Raw genomic sequence first — 21,651 nt, forward strand, 5'->3', positions numbered from 1 at the left:
ATGACCAGAATCGCATGAAATATACCATAGTAATTGAAAATAGAATGGGTAGATTTTCCTGCTTAATACCATACACTTTGTGCAGTAGGTGAGTACTGTTAAAAAATTATTAACTCAATCTAATGTCACCTATTGTGTGTGTTATTGAAGATGCACAGACGACTCAGCTCTGACGAAATATGCCACAATAATTGAGAATAGAGCAGGTTATATTTTCCTGCTCAATTTGATCCCGCTGTCTGCAATAAATATTACTAAGGCCCTGGGAACCCATGAAGAACAGAGAAAGCATATTTGCTGTGCTATAATGTTAATTGGGCCTTAGGAACTAGCATTTTTTATGTGTTATGAATAGGCCAAGCAGCAAAATGTGATCCTTTTGCTCACTGCCAATATGTTATGCTATATGTTAAGCAAAGAGTGACCACTCATTTTCATTGAAAGTGTGCATTTAGACATTCAGAATGACGGCCCAATCGTGCACCACACATCTGCTGGATTGCTTAAGCTAACTGCTCATACTGAACATAATATGACCGTTGAACTGCACATAGTATCTTATCACCCAGGTTTGTTGCTTAAACTATCCGGTTTTTGTTGGGTTGGAGTTTGCAAATGAGTCGAAGCTCACACAGGTAGGGAGTGTGCATTATATCTGTGTCGCATCTTTCCCGGTGACATTTAACATGGAGGAATAAAACTGTACACAATATCCACCTAATTTGACTGTTTAAGCTGTTTTCTTGGCTGGACTTCAATCCAATCTCTACATCATGATCCCAATGCCTGAATGGAAAAGATTTACCTTCTCCTTAGGACAAAGGTCAGTTAATTAACTTCTATAGTGCACCTTCTCCCTAGAGACAGACCAGTTTAAGACCTTCACCTTCTCCTTATTGGCCCGACATATACTCTCTCAATTGTAGTTTGCCAATAGTATCAATAGATCCGATGTCGACATAATGATCCCGATGTCTGAATGGGTAAGGATCTGGCCCTCTCCTTGTATTTGAGCATGCCCCAGGTTACCAAGACCATGTGCCAACTTCTCATTATCGCCAACAGAGGTGCCTCTTATATGAATACGGGGTGCTTGATCAAATATATATGATAAAAAATAATATATATGATAAAAAATAATTTCACATAATTCATTAATAGCAAACTTCAAAGAGTATGCCGTAAAACTGCTTCTGCTTGGCTAAGAGTTCGTCTTCCTCGGACGTAAGGAAACAGGTTAACGGCCCAAGACCCAGAGGCATCTGGCAGGAGTGAAAGCCTGCTCCCTTACGGACCACCAGCGGGTTATTACAGGTGGCGTGGTTTTCCTTGATAACAGTGATGAGTCAAACCGACATTCGCGGATAGCAGCCAGAGATGGCTGTCCTCACTGTTGGTTTGACACCTGAGTTTGATAGGTTTTGCCACCTTCGGAAAAAAAAAAAAAAGCAAACTTCAAAGAGCCGATAATCTTTACTGATATTTTCATTTGATCCAAAACTAACCAACAAGAGGTTTGCATCAGGTTCTATTAAGCACAAGGAGGGATAAAAAAAAACTGCTAATTTAGATTTTTATTTGTCTTTTTCGGTCACCTCTTTTTTACCCTTTTTTGACAAAATAGAGCACAGATGTCAACGGATCCTATCTCTACACATAACAATGATCCCGATGCCTGAACGGGTAGGGTTTGGCCCTCTTCTTGAGGCAAAGGTGAGATACTACACCCTCGCTGCATAATTTGGATTTTTATTTGTCTTTTTAGATCAGCTCTTTTTTATACTTTTTTGACGATTAGAATATAGATTTTTTTTTGACATTAGAATACAGATGTCTAAATTATAATGTTTTAGTCTAGGAATACAAGAGGGATTAAGAAAAACCCGGTGCAGACTTCTCACTGCATAATTTGGATTTTTATGTCTTTTTAGGTCAGCCCTTTTTTGACCTTTTTCGACGATTAGAATATAGATTATTATTTTTTTGACATTAGAATACAGATGTCTATTTTAATGTTTCAGTGTAGGCATGTACTCTACAGTGTACACAAATCTCATCCGCTCAGGCTAAGGGCACCTCAATTTTCTTGGCACAATCCATTCGAATAAGACTTTTGAATATCTGCTAAGAACAACGAAACAGGTTCGCGATTGTCCAAAATTCAAGTGGTTTTGCCACAATCTAGCATAAAATAATTAAAATGAGCATAGTTTAACTAATAGATAAATGGTTTTTTCGCTGGGCATTTTTTTTAACGAAAATGTAGAGGTTTTTAAAACTCTAGGTTGTTTAATTTGTTTTTGTAAAATTTGAATGTTCCATGGGTTTTCCAGGCATTGAATCTATTTTTGAATTCAAGTGAAAAAGTTATTTTTTATTAATTAAACTGCACCATTAAAATGTGGTCTCCCTCTGATTAGACTCAGACTCATCCATGTGTTCTATGGCTACAAAATTAAACAATTGAGCAAAAAAACCTGCATTCAAAATCCAAAAACGATAGAAGCATTATTTATATATTGCCAAAACAGAGAAAATCGATCATTCTTAAATTCTTTCGATGCTGAGGTTAGTCTGTAATATGTTTTAATAGTTGTCAGTTGCATAATCCATTCGCACGAGGTTCACAGTTGTCCAACATTTAGGTATTTGCACCAGAATAATCTAAAATAAATCAAAATGTATTCTCTCTGTGATTAGACTCATCCATGTGTTATATAGCTACAAAATTAAACAAGTCAACACATGGCTACATTATTTATATTGCACAAGAGTTCTCATTAAAACAGAGAACATTCAATAATTCTTAAATATGTCAATGTTGCTGCAACAATTGCGATAAAGAATGGCGACCTCGTTTAACGAAACAAGAGACAGCTACTCAGACTAAGAAATGAATTATCACTAACAGTTTTGTCTGACTAAATGTAGTTTAATTCTCTCCAATACCTGTCTGCCGTAGCAAACTCTGCATATTGCAGTCCCAAAGGCATTTGACAAACTCCATAACATTAAGGTCATAGATGACATCTAAGCAAAGGCTTCTATCTGCGTAATACAACAAGTAGACTACATTAAATAAGCTCCTGGGAATGAACATTAGAAAAGAATTAAGAATATGACTTTTGTCACAATACAAAATAAGGGTTCAGAGCATGAACATCTACCTCGTAGCAGAGGCTTTACTGTTTACCATAATTACTTGTCTTCCTCGTCCTCCTCATAAGACAACGCATGACTAATCTCATGCACACTTTCTCTTCTTAAAGGCTTACCAGCATCCCCCTTATCTATGGAAGGTGTACTCGTAGTCCCATCTGGTGCAAAGAATGATTTCTTTCCAATTCGATCTATTTCTCTTTTGATGCAGCCAGAATCTCTGGGGCTTTCTGTCGTAAACCTCACAGTTTTAATCTTTGGCAACTTCATTTTATGCCGTTCCAGAGTATCAGGAGCTTTATTCCCAATGAAAAAGCAATAGTTGTCGGTACCGTCTTGAGCATGAACTTCCTCATTCACACCTGATATGTGTTTTTCCAAGGATTTAACTTGGCATAAATCAGATGAGTCAGCGAAAGGATTTCTATTTGAACATTCCTTGTCTTGATTCTTCGTTTCTCTAGACCCATGTCTAGCAGGTGTGCCTGTTGTTTTACAATCTTTGGACAGCACACCATGTGTCTTCTTAGCTTCTAATATTGCTGCTGCAGAGCTTTTAGGAGTTCTGGATCTCGGGGTAGCAACAGATCTGTGAGGGTGTGTATTTGTAACCAAGTAGTTATTTCCATTATGGCCACCAGCCACAGCAAATCTTCTCTTACATTCTGTATTATCCACTCTACCTTTTACAGATTCAAACTCATCTTCTTGGAAGACTCTCTTCCCATGCACGTTCCTCAAAGAGCTCAGGCTAGATTTAGGAGTCTGGGCACCCTTATCCTTACAGGGTGTGGGAGATTTACCATAACGGCTTGGCACAAACCTTCCCCTTCTCAAGGAAGGGGAGGGGGGCTTTTCAGCTTTTTGACTAGACTGTGCTTTGCTGCTTAAGCAGTAAGTACTTACAGATTTATTGGTATCTAAATCTTGAAAAAGCTTCTTACCTTGCATTCCTTGAGTGTTCTTTGCAGAATCCTTAGTCGTGGTTGTCCCTGTCTTCTTGGTACTCATAATGCTTATTCCTGCAAGGCTCAAATTGCAAGTCCTCCTGTCAATGGAACGCTGAGGCACAGGGCTCAAACTCATGCTGCGCGCCCTACTGTGCAACCTATCATACTTTGCCGAAGAATCCATTTTCCGCAACTGCATTTCTTGTGATCTCACTTGCCCTTGGATACCATTTTCTGCCTGACCCATTCCTAATATTTTGTAATCCATGCTCATTTTCTACTCCCTTTCGAGCAATCTCTGAAAGCCTTAGATGCTCAGCTGGGCCTAAACTAGCACCTCTTCTCTGGGACTTAGGACTCGTCCAGCTACATCTGCTCTTTCCAGTTTCAAAAGCATTCTTCTCTGCTTTTGACTGTATGCGGGAATCCCACTGAAGAAATTTAGCCGACACTGTTCTTCCCCTTCTCTGTTTCTCGGCATTCTTGGGCTCCTCTCCTTTAGACACTTGACATTCATCTACCGCACTGCTATTTACGCCAGCAGTCTTCTTAGGAGTAGCCCCCTCTGCAACCCATTTTTCTACCTGTAAATGACCATAAATTCCTTGCTGGGTTTCCTGATTTCTTTCTTTAGCTGCCTGTTGAAGCCGCAACGCTTGAAGTTTCTCTGTTAGGCGCATAATTTCCTTCTCTATTTCTTCAATGTTATCTTCGAGATGGGTCCTGGACTCTTCGCAATCTCCTCCCAGTCCTTTGTCAACTGTTGGAATCTGCGTTGCACTAGCTATGGATTCGACACCCGGACTGCGATTGTCCTTGGAAGTATAGGCTGCCGGGGTGCTCTCCAGAAATGGAATAAGATCATTTGTTGCCAAGGGATGAATGGGCTCCTCGCTTTTCATGGATGGAATAAGATCATTTGTTGCCAAGGGATGAATGGGCTCTTCCTTGCCTTTCCTGGTTTCATTTGATGAAACATCAGCCAGAGATTTAGAGGGGCTATTGCCATCATCGTTGTTGTTGGTACCAGAAGAATCAGTGGTACTAACACTGCATTCTCCCTCACGCTGAAAAACCACATTGTCCTTCCACACCACAGTTGAGTTACCATTGCAATTGTCATTGCCAATTGAAGCTACAGGGGATGATGGGGATAAGTCTGCGTTTCAGAGAAAAATGTTTCAAAACACAAATTCTCACAAAATCCAATTATTATTGTTAGCAGAAGGTAAAAACTGTAGAGAAACATGTTTCAAAACGCACATTCTCACAAAACCTAATTATCATTGTTAACAGTGAATATAAAAACTAAGGAAAAAAAATTCCACAAAGCCTGAGTGAAAAGAAAAATGAAGTCAATTCAAGCTACAGGGGATGATGGGATATATCTGGTTAGAAACATGTTTCAAAACGCAAATTCTCACAAAACCCAATTGTCATTGTTGGCAGTGAAAGTAAATTAACTAAAAGATATTCCACGAAGTCTGAGTGAAAAGAAAAATGAAATCAATCCCTACCTCTGTTGGGTGCATTTGCAGCTGGGTTTGTCTTCACGGACTGACGATTTTTCAGCGTGGATGTGGATCTGCCAAAGATTGCATTAACGTTCAGCAAACAGAGAGCCGATGATTGTGTGGAAGGGCGCTGGCACCCTGTTGTGGCGTTGCTGCTCTTGTTCTCCTGGTTTGCCTTCGATCTCCCAGGAGTCCTCGCTCCTCCTGCTACTGCGGCACCTGAGACCTTCATCTTACCTCACCTTGTGTGCGTATTCCTCTGCGATTCTTCAGTTCCACCATATTCCCTGCTTGCCCATCTCCATTAGCTGAAGCAGAACATTACAGAATAGGATAAACCCTGGGCTGAAGCTCAAGAAACGGTCCAATACAAATTTAAAAGTTCCCTGACCTTGTGAACGTTGGAGAAATATAGACGTTATAGCTTTTTCAGCAATCGTCATCAGCTTATTTAAATTTGTTTTATATTTTACCCACAAACGTATATCAACTAACGTCTCCTTGCTTATGTTTCAAGTTTTATCGTGTAGGAATTAGGTAAACACTACGTGTTTACATTTTAAATTAAACTCTAACTTGTAACAATTCACATGGTATAGTTAATGGTTATCTTTTTTGTAGGAAGGAAAAAATTAAAATTAATATATATAGATATAGATATTTTAATTTTTATGAGGGTAAAGATAATTTATTGGACAGATTACTTCTTCGTCTACTTGACGTATTTATGGAACTATTGACACTATTTTCTAATTAACCGTACAGAATAAATAAAAATGATTAATATTTTGTGTAATTATTGTATATTTATTTTAGTTCAGCATTTATTATATATTGAAATGCATCAAAATAAATAAATTTTAAAATTTTAAAAAATATTATATATATATATGAAAAATCAAATACATTAAACTTAAATGACTTTATATTTATTTTTTTATATAATAAATATCAATTCTATAAAAAAGAATTATATATGTTTCTCATATTTAATAATATATAATTAAAAAATAATAATAACTAATATTAAAATTAATTAAAAGATAATAATAAATAATATTAAAATAAATTACATAAATTAGATATTAAAGTATTGTATTATTATGTTAAGCACCAAATTGATTAATACTAATTGGTTATATATGTCAAATATCAATTTTATTTAAAAGAATTTACACATCTTTTTAATATTTAGTAATATATAATTAAAATTTCATTTTTTATTTTTAATTATTTTATATAATACATATAGTTAATATAAAATTATAAAATAAGGTCAAGGTTTAGAGAATTCCCTTTAGCCATGCACACCATGCACAACATTGAGAACAATCATTCCCACCTTAGCCAAGGCATCTGATGCCTCAAATCCATCTACACCTTTCTTGTTACATTTCCCGTCACTGTCCTGCCATCATCCATTTACACCAATGAACCCAACCAGTCCAACTAGTTGCCATACTCTTGCTTTCAACTGCCCTTTTACATGCATTGAGCTTCATCTAGGTCTTACCTTACCTGTCGAGTACCACACAGCTCTCCTGGAGTTCCATTAACTTCCTCTTTCCCAACCAATTCCCAAGACTCTCAAAACAATAAAGGCAATACCAAGAAGCAAGCAAGAACAAAACCATGGAAAACAAACAACAATATGACACCACAAACAAAGTGGAATGATCATGCACTAGACACAAACAAAACCGCAATCAAGTACAACAAATCACAAAGACCAAAATTACAAGATGGGCAAAAAACGCCATGACTCAATCCGCGTGGTTCCCATCGCTTCAAAGGGGAAGCTCAACTTGAGCCTTCTTCAAGATTCCATGGCAACCTCTCTTGCCATGCAACTCCCTGCATCACCCTACATAAACACATAAACATAACAATACACCAGTTACCTTATCTTGTTGTGCCAAGCACACTGCCTTGCAACTGAACACATCCACACCATCTCTCAAGGGACTCCAATTCCCTTGACAGATCCACCTGTAACTAAAGACTAGCTAATATACCTGTCAAATACATGTTCATGAATCTAGCACATATCCACATAATGTCAAACAAGATTAAGGTTAAGAAGACTTCATGTATGTGAAGCACTCATTCATTTGGAATTAGGGTTTCCAAACATAGCCAAAGGAATTCTTGCCCAATTCCTTTCTTCTACCCTTTTTACTTTGTTGGAATTGAGGCTTACTATGTGTTGTCACATCACCCAACTATTAGTTATATATCAACTATTACCTTGTCATGCTAATACCAAGCATGTTTCCTGCAACTCTTCACACATGTCAACCACACATTCCAAATATCAAGACAATCATATCTATCAATTTGAAATCAACCTTTACCAAGACTAACAATCATGTCATAATCCATAGTCAACTCATAGTCATTAGACATAATGCTACAACTATCACCTACTACACTCAAGTACATATCAATTGTCTCAACACATATGTATTAGTACAATCATCTTAAAACAAGATCATTGGAACACATGCTCATATTATGCAATTCATCAAACATTCAACCAACTTGCAAACATACCATGTTATATAAATCAAATAGACAACCTAATAGACAACAACACTCAGACACCAAATAGACGACATAATCAAACAGTCGAACACCAAATATATGACATATGCAAACTCATACCTTAATGTATCTTAGGGGAGGTTATCTTGTTTGCACAATCAAGCTAGGTTAGCATGATATAACTTCACAACGTCTCAACTCAACCATAAATAAGGTCATGATATCCATAGCAGTAACTAGCTAATAAGTTCACATCATAAACTCATAAACAATTTTCATTCCTACATAATAATCACATCTGCACAATCAGTTTAGATTAGTATGACATATTATCACAACATATTAACTCATACGTAAATGTTATAACCCTGATCATTCGCATAGTCCAATCCAACTTAATATGATACATATCACATCAAGATCTTAATGTAATAACCCTAACCATTTGCATAGACCAATCCAATTTAGTATGATACATATAACATCAAGATATTAATGTTATAACCCTAATCATCAACTTAACTAACATGTAACAACAACAAGTTATACATCATGCTCATCAACAACATATAACCTAATCATTAAGCTAACTATCATATAACAACAAGAAGTTAACCTATAACATATTCATCAACAACATATAACCTAATCATCAAGTTATCTAACCTAAAACAACAATAACAATATATACAACCAGAGATTACAATCATTCATGACTATCTAACACACATGCATATGACTACACTAATCAACTAGCATCTATCATGTATGTAACCATAAAACCAATAGACATGTACATAAACCTAATGCATATAACAATCCATTAACTAACATACCTGCATGCCCAACATTCAAACCTATGTGATGACATGCTCTTGCCTTGATGTCCAATGTCACAACTTCACTTTAGTGATATGCATCTCCCACTCTATCTCAGCCAACGCATCAACATCATAACATACCAATATCAACTTGATGACCTAATTGCATACAATGACTTCACAATGCACGTCTGGCCTACCCTACATGCATAACCATAACCATGACAATGCATGCATAACAACATATAGACATTGTTGTAGCTTATATTGTGTTTAAGCTTATTTATCACTTTTATCACAATGTGCAGTCTAAAATCACTGCAAGGGTTCAACCTCAATGAAGCTCCCTTATTTTCTTTACATCCACAAATTCTAAAAGAAATGAAGTAGTTTATTTATTATATATATATCAAAATCGCTAAAAGAACAAGTATAAAAGAAGCGGCCCTGGTATACCCATGCGATCAAGTTAAATCATAACATAAATGGTTATATGGAGCCATAACCAAAATATATATGTGTATGTGTGTGTGTGTGTTAAGCGATGCAGTTAATCGCAATCGCAAAAATGCAGAGGGCAATTATGTTATTACCACAGGAACCACTGGTTCCCGATTGCGATGAGCAGTTATATGAAATCACCCCTGGCCGGACCTGAAAACATATATCGTGTCGTATAGTTTCGATGGATCCGCCGTATTGTAGAACGCCTCACGTACATATATATGGGTTCCCCGATTGTGATATGCGATGGCCAGACCCGATATTTTATATATTGTATTTAATATTTCCAGCGTGTCCATCTTATCGAGGATTGTAAAGGTTTGTATTGATATACCATTTAAAAGCGCCGATTGCAATTTGCGATGGCGGACCCGAAAAAATATATATTGTGTTTTATAATGCCAGCGGGTCCGTAAAGTGTCGAATGCATATGTGTTGGTTCCTTTCCTTTTCCGATTGCGATCTGCGATAAAGATGTCGGACCTGATAGTTTATATATTATGTTTTATAACTTCGGCGCATCTGTAATATCGCAAAATGTTAAGGGTTGGGTCGATATAACAATGGAAAGCGCAGATTGTGATTTGCGATGGGAAGTCAATGAAGCGTTGAAAAGGCGGAACTGATGGGTTTATGCAACAAATTTAATTCTTTTTGAGTTCCGCGGTAAACCAAAGGTTTGCGTTAATTTCGTTGTATAAAGGAAAAATCAGCATTAAAGTCGAATCTGAAGAAAAGGCAATTGGTTGAGTTTCTTGGTGTTTTGGCCAATTGAAATGCGCCCGATACATGCGTAAGCCCAGGTTTACTCAAGTCAAACACAGTTCATTACGGCTAAAGCGGATTAAGCATTATTAAAGCATCCATAGAGGAACTTAAGAGCCGATTAACAGAGCAAGCCAGTAGTTATCGTCATCTTCTAAATTCAGTTATTTTCCTGTTATTTCATGTTCTTTGAGGTGTCTTTTATCCTCTGTGTAAAATTCTATAATAGTTTTTACTTCAGATAGTTAGAGAAACAGTTTAGTAGTTTGACAGTTTCAAAGATCAACAATTGTTTCACAAATGTATAAAAGGAGGAAAACTTACAGAGAAGGGGTTTGGAATTTTGGAGAACCCGGAGACTAGGCCACTATATTCCTAATATAACTGTTGATTAATGAAAGAATCAGAAGTTTCCATGAATTATTGGGCATAATTTTGTAACCTTCTTTGTCATGTGTCATCTTATTTTTTCTTCTTTCAAGTATAGTAATGAAGCTGCAGGTCTTTATTTGCTTATGTAGATAAACTTAAAATTCCTTAAAAGAGTGCTCCTATACTTGAAGTTTTCATCTTCCTTTCTAAGTTATAGATAATAGTTTCTGCGTAAGGCAACATATTATCTTTAACTTCTCCAAGGGTCGCAGATAATAGTTTCTGTGTCAAGCAACATATTGTCTATGATTCAGTTCTCATTTTCATAATTCTTCTAAGTGATGGATAGTAGATTCTATGTTAAGCAGCATATTATCTTAAACTTCTCCTTCAAGCTTTCTTCATTCATCATTTATATCTAGCAACAAATGGCATTCTAAGATTTTCCAGTCACATATGTATTAACAGTTAAAGACTAAGTTTTCTAGGTCCTTCATTTAAGAATACAACAAACAATAAAGTGACAAATAAGTGACAACAAACAATAATCATTAATGTCTTAAGCACAATTTCTCCACAGCCAGGAAATTGGTTTCTTAAGGTACAACATTAATTGGCACCGTTGTCGGGGAGAGAAGACAAGAACACTTTTCCCTGGGTTTTCACTATTTTCCTCTGGTTGTTCAGTGAGGAGGAAATACTTGGTTGTTTCGAATAAAAGCAATAAAAGGTGACTCCATAATAACAGAGACCACAGCCTGCAAAATAATTGAATAAGAACACTTTTCCATAGGTTTATTAAGTTTGAAGCTGATCCTTGAGAGTGACAAGTTTCAACAGTTGGTTGTACATTCACACCTGTGATTTTCACTTACAACATTAATTGGCGACTCTATTGCACTTTGAATTTTTCTTTTCTGGGTTTTAATGGCTCTCCCTGCATTCTTAGTCCATAAATTTGATCCATTTGATTTTACTGGGATCACTGGCTATCCTCATGATATGCCTGCATTTTCTGCAACGAGTATCTTCCAAAATTCAATAGAAAGGAATATGAAGTTTCGGCTCAGCACCTCCAAGAGTTTCATGAATGCATGGAGCAACAGGGCATCATTCATGAAGATGTGAAGATGAAGTTGTTTTTGTTTTCTTTGGACCTAGAAGCTAGGGTTTGGTTCAGGTCTCTGCCTCTTTCAAGCATTTCATCTTTGAAAGATTTCCATTCAGTGTTCAATTCTTCTTGTAGAACTTATTATCCTCACAAGTTTCTTTTTGAAGGTTGTTGTGAATATTATGATGCTAAAGAAACTTTAAAGGTTCAAGGTAATCTTGTTAATGAAACTAATGTTTTTATTGATAATATATCAAGCATTCAGAGAGGTTATAGCCAAATTAATCAGATCCAAACAAATGCATTAGAGATAGAAGCAAATCTGGTGGTTGCAGGAAAAGCACCAGAGACACAGCCTATCCAAGACAAGGGAAAGGCAAAGATGGAATCCTCTCAAAGTCAAACATTGGAGGATATGTGTAATGTAATTAAAACTTTGTCAGATAGGTTGAATAAGTTAGAGTTAGAAAATAAGAATTCTCAGAGACCTACGTTATATGCAGTAGATGAAGATGAACTTGGTATTGAAGGAGAAGAGTATGAATATGATGAAACAAATGTCATTCATGATGAAAATAAAATTGATGAATATTGGAAGCAATTCTCTGATTTTATGCAAACTGAACTACATAAGAAATATGACTTGAGATTGAGGAAAAGATCAAGAATTCAAGAAAATAAAAGTGAGCAGCAAGTTTCAACTTCCTCACCAAAGGCGACTCCACAAGAATCTCAGCCTACAAAACAAGTGAATAAAGGAAATCAAGAGAGTATTCAGATGGAGGAAAATTCAAACATGCATCAAGAATTTCTGCTCAGCAGTCGAGAAGAGGAAGAAATAATTAAGTTGCAAATAAATCCCCAGAGTTCCTATTTTGTTAAATTTGATGATCCTCCTATCTATAATGAAAATGGTTTAAATGGGGAACAGGACGAAGCTCTTCAAGTTCATCAGTTAGGTTTTGAACATACAGGAAGAAACCAGCGACTTGAATATGTTGGACAGCAATATATTGAGCCATCTATCATAGAAAAAGAGGTTATCTTATGTAAAAAGAAAGTTGATAAAGAGATTGTATATCATTGCATTGAAGAACATAATGATGCCCATGGATCAGAGGTAAACAATCTATTTGAAGTTGATCATATGTCGTATAGTAATGAGAAAAAATTTCTTTTTCTTCCTGAGGTTAGAATTACAAATTATTTTCAATCAAAGCTTAGAGATGAAAAGTGGAGACATGAAAGTGACATAGATCATTTTCTTAAAGATGTTGTTGATTGTTCTGTTGAGCATATTATCCCAACAGAAGGTTTATTTGAGCAAGAACCTTCACACATAGAGAATTTCTTTTTTGGAGCTGATCAGGACCATATTTTTTCTTATACTTTTGAAGATCCTGTGGAAGATTACATGGAAGAATTTATCAATAGTATACACATATCATTTTGTGGATATACTCCTAATTTTTGTTGTGAGCTTCTTTTATGCATAGTTTATTTTCCGTTCAGGATGAATTGTTTTTTTAAATTTCACTGGCAGAATGGCTCTAAATTAAACACCCAAATGCTAACCTGGCACCATTGGAAGATTGACTTCACCTGATGGAGATCAATCATGTACATATGTAGGAACTTGTACATAAATAAGCTCAGGTGTTGAGAATTTGGTTTCCAGTTGCAGTTCTTCAGTTTAATCATTAATTGATGAATAAGGGTGACTTTCCCAATTGGAAACTAGTTTGCAGAGGTGTCAGACTTCAAGATTGTCAGGTTTCAGTTGTCAAATTTCAGGGTTTTCACATTTTTGGACTCCATGCCCAACTAAGGCTATTGATCTACGATTATGAATATTTTACTATCAAAGTGCAAGCATCTTATCACTGCAGATATTGGTGTGGATTCAGTGTACAAATTTTCACACAGTTAAGCTTAGCGAAGCAATATATGACTTCATGCCCAATGGATAAGGCATTAATCTACGGTTCTTAGTGCTTCTGTGGTAGAAGCACTATCCCCAGTTGGAGCCAAATTTAGTAGCTTATATTGTGTTTAAGTTTATTTATCACTTTTATCACAATGCGCGGTCTAAAATCACTGCAGGGGTTCAACCTCAATGAAGCTCCCTTATTTTCTTTACATCCGCAAAGTCTAAAAGAAATGAAGTATTTTGTTTAGTATATATCGAAATCGCTAAAAGAACAAGTATAAAAGAATCAGCCCTGGTATACCCATGCAATCAAGTTAAATCATAACATAAATGGTTATATGGAGCCATAACCAAAATATATGTGTGTGTGTGTGTGCGTTAAGCGATGTAGTTAATCGCAATCGCAAAAATGTAGTGGGTAGTTATGTTATTACCATAGGAACCATCGATTCCCAATTGCGATGAGCAGTTATATGAAATCACCCCTGGCTGGACCCGAAAACATATATATCGTGTCGTATAGTTTCGATGGATCCGCCGTATCGCAGAACACCTCACATACATATATATGGGTTCCCCAATTGCGATATGCGATGGCCAGACCTGATATTTTATATATTGTGTTTAATATTTCCAGTGCCTCCGTCTTATCGCGGATTGTAAAGGTTTGTATTGATATACCATTTAAAAGCACCGATTGCAATTTGCGATGGCAGACCCCAAAAAAAAAATATTGCGTTTCATAATGCCGGCGGATCCATAAAGCGTCGAATGCATATGTTTTGGTTCCTTTGTCGATTGCGATCTGCGATAAAGATGTCGGACTCGATAGTTTATATATTATGTTTTATAACTTCGGTGCATCTGTCATATCGCAAAATGTTAAGGGTTGGGTCGATATAACAATGGAAAGCGTCGATTGTGATTTGTGATGGGAAGTCAACAGAGCGCTGAATAGGCGGAAACAATGGGTTTATGCAACAGATTTAATTCTTCTAGAGTTCCGCGGTAAACCAAAGGTTCGCGTTAATTTCGTTGTATAAAGGAAAAATCGGCATTAAAGCCGAATCTGAAGAAAATGCAATTGGTCGAGTTTCTTGGTGTTTTGGCCAATTGAAATGTGCCTGATACATGCGTAAGCCCAGGTTTACTCAAGTCAAACATAGTTCATTACGGCTAAAGTGGATTAAGCATTATTAAAGCATCCATAAAGGAACTTAAGAGCCGATTAACAGAGCAAGCCAATAGTTATCGTCATCTTATAAATTCAATTATTTTCCTGTTACTTCATGTTCTTTGAGGTGACTTTTATCCTCTGTGTAAAATTCTATAATAGTTTTTACTTCAGATAGTTAGAGAAACATTTTAGTAGTTTGAAAGTTTCAAAGATCAGCAACTGTTTCACAAATGTATAAAAGGAGGAAAACTTATAGAGAAGGGGTTTGGAATTTTGGAGAACCCGGAGACTAGGCCACTGTATTCCTAATATAATTGTTGATTAACGAAAGAATCAGAGGTTTCCATGAATTGTTGGGTATAATTTTGTAACCTTCTCTGTCATGTGTCATCTTATGTTTTCTTCTTTCAAATATAGTAATGAAGTTGTAGGTCTTTATATGCTCATGTAGATAAAGTTAAAATTCCTTAAAAAATCGCTCATATACTTAAATTTTTCATCTTCCTTTCTAAGTTATAGATAATAGTTTCTGTGTAAGGCAACATATTATCTTTAACTTCTCCAAGGTTCGCAGATAATAGTTTCTATGTCAAGTAGCATATTGTCTATGATTCAGTTCTCATTTTCATAATTCTTCTAAGTGACGGATAATAGGTTCTGTGTTAAGCAGCATATTATCTTAAACTTCTCCTTCAAGCTTTCTTCATTCATCATTTATATCTAGCAACAAATGGCATTCTAAGATTTTCTGGTCACATATGTATTAACAGTTAAAGATTAAGTTTTCCAAGTCCTTCATTTAAGAATACAACAAACAATAAAGTGACAAATAAGTGACAACAAACAATAATCATTAATGTCTCAAGCACAATTTCTCCACAGCCAGGAAATGGGTTTCTTAAGGTACAACAGACACTAACATGCATAACAAATGCATATACAATCATACACATGATGACACATTCCAAAACAACACCATCAACCTTCAAATGGTGACATCACTACACTAATGATCAACACCGTGCAAATGCAACAAGCACATGGACTACAAGCATAAGGAACACATATGCAACTGACATGAATGCATGACCAACACATCACCCATCCAGTCCGAGGGGTGAACCATGCTCTAATACCACTTTGTAACACCCTCCTCCCACATCTACCCAAGTAACCGACCAACCAGAGGTGAACATGTGACAAGAAGTTACTATGATATGATTCGACCTCCTAAGTCATGTTAAGGAAGTGGAACTGACGGAAACACACCATACAGACCTTCAACATCAGCAATAGGACCCCTAGGAACCATCCCAACCTTTCTGCTAACCAACCCTTGGGTCCCACTGAGTCTTTAAGCTATTAAACCTTTGGACGATCCCATGCTATGGGTATGCCAACATCTAGAGAGCTCTGGATGCTCCCACAAGCCTACATGTTTGCGTCCAGGAAATTTAAGGCACTTTTCAAGCCTAGAATTTCGGCCACTGCCCAGAACTTTTTGTAACTTCCAGAATCCATTAAACACATGATGACAAGACTAATAAACCAAAAGCTAACTCCAGGACTAGGCCTAACCATCCCCAACCGAGACTGACATTCTGTCAAACACTTGGCATCAATGAAATCTACAGGTGTAAACAACATATCTGAGCATAGGGGTCTCATACTTATCTAAGATTTGCTATGAAGAATTGTTTCCTTATCACATTAGTTGTAGTTTCATCCATTAATCCCTTGACACATTATCTATTCATTTACAGGTAGAAAAATGATGAGAGCCATACATAGCCATTGTCATAATACATATTCATAACCAGCGTAATAACAACAGAATTACCAAGGAAACATCAGCCATATAATCCACATATAAACCAGTATAATACTCATGAGATAACAAGGAGAAATAACCTCATATTAACGATGAAAAATCAAACCCGGTATGGGACTACCACGTTCCACCCGACCATAGAATGTGGTTGAGCCAAATCTCTCTTCAACCATTTGTGCCATATTCCAAGCATGAATGTGGGATCTCATAAAACACATCAATCCAAAACCATCCAAGGTTTCTAGAGGGCAACCACCTCAACTCATCAAACAGTGATTCCACCTCACGGTCGGACATCACAAAACCATCATTAGATTGGTCTCTACCCAAACCTTCCAGGTCTCCAGAGCATTTGTTCCAACCAAGGTTTCCAGGACTAGTAACTCAACCCATAGTTGTCGATACGCTTCCAAAGCGTTTTTCCAAGGAGGGCTTCCAGGACTAGTAACTCAACCCACCAAGGGCTTCCAGAGCATTTGTCCAACCAAAGATTCTAGGACTAGTAACTCAACCCAAGTTGTTACAGGGCTTCCAGAGCGTTTATCCAACGAGGGCTTCGAGGAACTAGTAACTCAACCCAAGCTAAGGAAACATGAGAACCAACCAGAAAAACAAATAAATAAATCCATAACACCAAGGTTATCCAGGAAATGGCAAGGTTAGGCAAGCCTAGTGTCAATCCAGGAAATACTCCATGCCAATGACAAATCATGACCAATAAACCACATGCATGTGCCATGCATGCCAAAATTAGTGAGGAAAACATGCATGCAACTTGGTACCTACAAAAAAACTGTTATGAAACCAGCTCAGAAAATAGAAGAAGAGATAGATCAACGACTTCAAAATTAGCATCTTCGAGGGGGGAACTTTCTTTACATTGCACAAGTGAAAAATTATTGGATGATACAAATGACAATACCTCCTTTCTATATATAAGAGTCTAAGGGGTCACAATATAATCAGATCCTACATAACAATAATATTGTAAGGGAATAACAATAACAATAGTGGGTTGATCTTGGCGCGGCGGAACCTAGGGTTATCTCGGCTCTGGTTGCGGCCTGTGCCTGCGGCGGCTGGGCTTCCACTGGTGGGGGGTACTGCTTGCCCATCCAGCTGCCTTCGTCTGGTGCTTCATGATGCCAGTTTCTTCCTGCTCCGGGGCTTGCTGCATCTGGTGGTTCTGCGACCCTCGCTCAACGACCTTCTTCCTCAGCGAGACTCGTTTCTTTCGGCCTCAACTGGTGTATCCGGGTAGGCTGCCTCCCATCTGCACGGCCGTGGTCCGGGGTTTTGTTTCGAGCTTAGCGGCGGCGGCGTTTCTCCTCGGCTTCCTCGGCTTTTCTCTGTTCACCGACCGACCCTTCGTCTTGGGTTTAAGCAAGGGTTTTGGGCCTTTGTTCTTTGTGCTGCGCCGCAGAGCGGGGTCAAGGGGTTTCGGCTTCCTGACGTTCTTCATGGGGGCGAGGTGGCTGCCCTAGCCGCCTCTGCCCCCGAATCCGACCCGCCTCAGCTCTTGTCGGGACCTGTTTTGGGCTCCCTTGCTAAGGCTGGGTTCTTTTTTGGTCCTTTGCTTGTAACCAAGGCAGCCATGGAGAGTGTTGAGGGATCTGAGGTGTGGAGTCTTTCTCTGCACCTATTCGTGCCGCTTTTCTATGGCTGTTGCGGGTTGTTTCTTTTTCTGGCTTCTCTGGACATATGGGCGGATTTCTTCCTCTGGCTTCTGAGGTATTGGTGGAGAGTTGAGGGGATGGGGGAGGTGTGACTACCTCTACCAATTCGTGCCTCTCCCCTCTGTTATTTTGGCAGCCATTTTGAAATATTTCTGTACTCATCCGGAGCTATCGTTTATTTACTGTTTTATTTTTCTTGTAAAGGGTAGGCGTATACCCCTGTTGGGGTTTACATACCTTGTATCTGGCTGCCCTATCTGTGGGCTTTTTCTTCTGGAGGCCCTGCTGAGGGCTGTATCTGCATACTTCCCAAAAGTATTGGTTATTGTAAGTGGTTTACCCACAATTACTGCATATGAGTTTCAACATCTATAACATGTAATTTTCTGAAATTAATGGAAATTACGCGCTCTATTTCCTCGGAAAAAAAATAACAATAGTGGGCTTCTATGGGGCACAATAATAACAATATGGGGACTACATACAGTAAGGGGGTTGCACTAATAACAATAAGGGGCTACACTAGTAGTATAGGGACCTAACATGCCCCTCTCCTTCAAAAAGTGTTGTCCTCAACACTTGAGTAGTTCTGGATGCTTTTGTATACAATTCTCATCCTCCCATGCAGAATATTCAACGGTTAAGTTCTTCCACTTGATGAGATACTCTGAAATTGATTGATTTCATAGCTATTGAGTTCTTATTTCCGTGATTGCTTCAGGTTCCAATATGATTTTTCCTTCCTCGTCAAGTTCTAGCAATATTGTTTGAACTGGGAGCTTGTCACCTATAATGTTCTTTAAGCATGAAACATGGAAAAATGGGTGCACTCAGGAAGATGCAGGAAGCTCCAATTTGTATGCCATAGTACCAATATTTTGCAACACCTTGTAAGGACCATAGTACTTTGGTGATAATTTATTATCCTTCTTAGCTTTCTTGAGGGACATTTGTTTGTGTGGTTGTAGCTGTAAAAATACCCAATCGCCTACATCAAAACGTATTTCATTGTGATGTTGATATACCTATTGTTTCATTTGATTTTGCACCAAAATGAGGTTATCCTTTAAGAGTTGGAGAACTTGTTGTTGATGCTTGATGTGATCTTCCACTACTTGAACCTTAAAATTTTCTCTTAAAGATGATGTGATGGATGGTGGATGATATCCATAAAGTGCCATAAATGGGGTCATTTTTTTTGAAGTGTTATACCCCCATTCAACCAAAGGTAACCACTTGACCCATTGTGTTTGTTTATCAGATACGAAGCAACAAATATATCCTTCCAAACATTTGTTCACTATCTTCGTTTGTCCATCTATCTTGAGAGTTTGAGGAGTGGTAATTCCTGCTAATGCGTTACAAGATTTTGTCAGATTCATTTCTTCTTTCTCTGGGATTGGTTCTTGGTGTATATCCTCTTCTTTTGACGTTTCTTGATCCTCTTCTTCCTCCTCTTCACAATATATGTAGAATAATTTCTTCTTGGCACACTTATGACCTTAGTGTATTTTCTATCACAACTATAACAAAGCCCTTTTTCTCTTTTTTCTTTAGATTTGTGTGGTGTCAACCTTGTCAGTTGTGGATGGTTAGGAGCAACAACACTTCCATCTTTATAGTTGTGAGTGGTAGGATTCCTTCTTGTCATAATTTTGCTTTCAATTTTTCTTGCCAACTTGAATGTCTTCTCCAATGAATCAGGTTCCCAAAGACGAACCTCATGTTGGATGTTATCCTTTAAATTCCCTATGAAAACATCAATCATATGCTCCTCTGGAATGTCATTTACCCTTATATTCAATTTTTGGAATTCCTCAATGTGCTCTACCATTGAACCCTTTTGTTTGATATTTATCAATTGGCTAAAGAAGGTGTTTCTCTTTGTATCCTCATAATGTGCTATCATTTCTTCCATAAAAATGGACCAAGTAACAATTTTTTTATGAGAGAAAAGTCATTGATACCATACAAACTGATTGGGTTCTAAATATAAAGATGCAATATGTACCTTTTGTGTGTTTTGCACATTATGGAGATCAAAATATTGCTCCATTTGTAGTATCCATGTTACGGGATCCTTGCCATCAAACTTCCTCATGTCAATATTTGGAATATGGTGGATCTTCAATCCAACGTTAGATTCTATGAAATCATGCTTAACATTTATTTTTTTCTCATCATGAGTTTCCTCTACTAGCTTTTTGCCATTAGGAAGTATTTCTTGTAGCAACTTTGTCTAACCTCCCTTCAAACCTTTGATGTCTTTTTTCAAATATTCCATGTTGTCTTTCAATTCTGCTTCTATACCATCGATATTAGCTTCCATTCCATAGATAAAACCATTTATCTTGGCTTCGATTGCATTCTTCAAATCATCCCTCCAATTTTGCTTACTAGGTGTTTCTATTTTCTTGATTCGAGTCATTATTTTTCTTGCTTTTAGGAGCTCGATCTTGAATCTGTTATATCTCTGTAATTTTGGATCTCCAAGGTCTGAAATTTCATCCTATGGTAGCCCTCTGAGTCCTATTTACAACCCCACAAGTCTAATCGAGATTGGATTCTCCAAGAAAGAGTTATTCCCAATCTCCCACGATGACCTGATTATAGAATGTTCAGTAGAGTGAACTTGTATGACGTGCCACGTATCATTTTTTTAACTTTCGGCCCTAAAAATTATTCCCAAGAAACAACTGTCTGTCCTATTTCTATCACTTTTTATGAAATTTGAATATGATGCTTAGAGTGAAAGTTATGACGATTTTCCCAAGGTCATTTGTTTGAGATGGAATTCTGGAGCTTGCAAAAACCCTAACTTCCTCAATTCATATCTCCAAAAATATAGTGAGACAAGATTGGAAATTTGGTCACGAGATTCATCGAGATTTCAAATCAAATGGGTTTTAATTTTAGCTTTTGAATCTTCGTAGAAAACAATTATAGTGAAAATTCCACAATGACCTATTTGAAGCAGCGAAACCCTAGAATCCAAAGCTTTCATACCAAATGTTATGGAACTAGCTCACAAAATAGAAGAAGAGATATATCAGCAACTTCAAAATTAGCCTCTTTGAGGGGGGAACCTCCTTTACATTACACTGATGAACAATTCTTGGATGATACAAATGACAAGACCTCCTTTCTATATATAGGAGTCTAAGGGGTCACAATATAATCAGAGCCTACATAAAAATAATATTGTAAGGGCTCAGTAATAAAAACAGTGGGCTTCTATGGGCATAATTGTTAGGTCCCTATACTACTAGAGTAACCCCTTATTGTTATTAGTACAAC

The 21,651-nt window shown here is 37.3% G+C and overlaps 1 protein-coding gene across 1 annotated transcript; it reads right to left on the reverse strand.

Moving 5' to 3' along the window:
* Positions 1–3,735: 3,735 nt before the first annotated feature.
* On the reverse strand, positions 3,736–5,968 carry LOC149233662 (uncharacterized). Its single transcript, XM_089376797.1, has 2 exons — positions 5,627–5,968; positions 3,736–5,268 (listed from the first exon to the last, which is right to left on the reverse strand). Exons 1-2 carry the CDS (start codon positions 5,853–5,855, stop codon positions 4,271–4,273), a joined length of 1,227 nt encoding a protein of 408 aa, XP_089232923.1. The 5' UTR covers positions 5,856–5,968; the 3' UTR covers positions 3,736–4,270.
* Between the last annotated feature and the right edge of the window lie 15,683 nt (positions 5,969–21,651).

This window comes from Pinus tabuliformis, chromosome J (assembly GCF_031772625.1).
Source record: "Pinus tabuliformis cultivar Carrire ecotype Pingquan chromosome J, CPIR1, whole genome shotgun sequence".
Taxonomy (NCBI): Eukaryota; Viridiplantae; Streptophyta; class Pinopsida; order Pinales; family Pinaceae; genus Pinus; species Pinus tabuliformis.

Bases quoted from the DNA above. Each gene is read 5' to 3' on its own strand.
- LOC149233662 (XM_089376797.1), bottom strand. From the start codon at position 5,855: ATGAAGGTCTCAGGTGCCGCAGTAGCAGGAGGAGCGAGGACTCCTGGG. The intron at 5,269-5,626 runs GTAGGGATTGAT...TCTGAAACGCAG, and splicing joins TGCAAATGCACCCAACAGAG to ACTTATCCCCATCATCCCCT.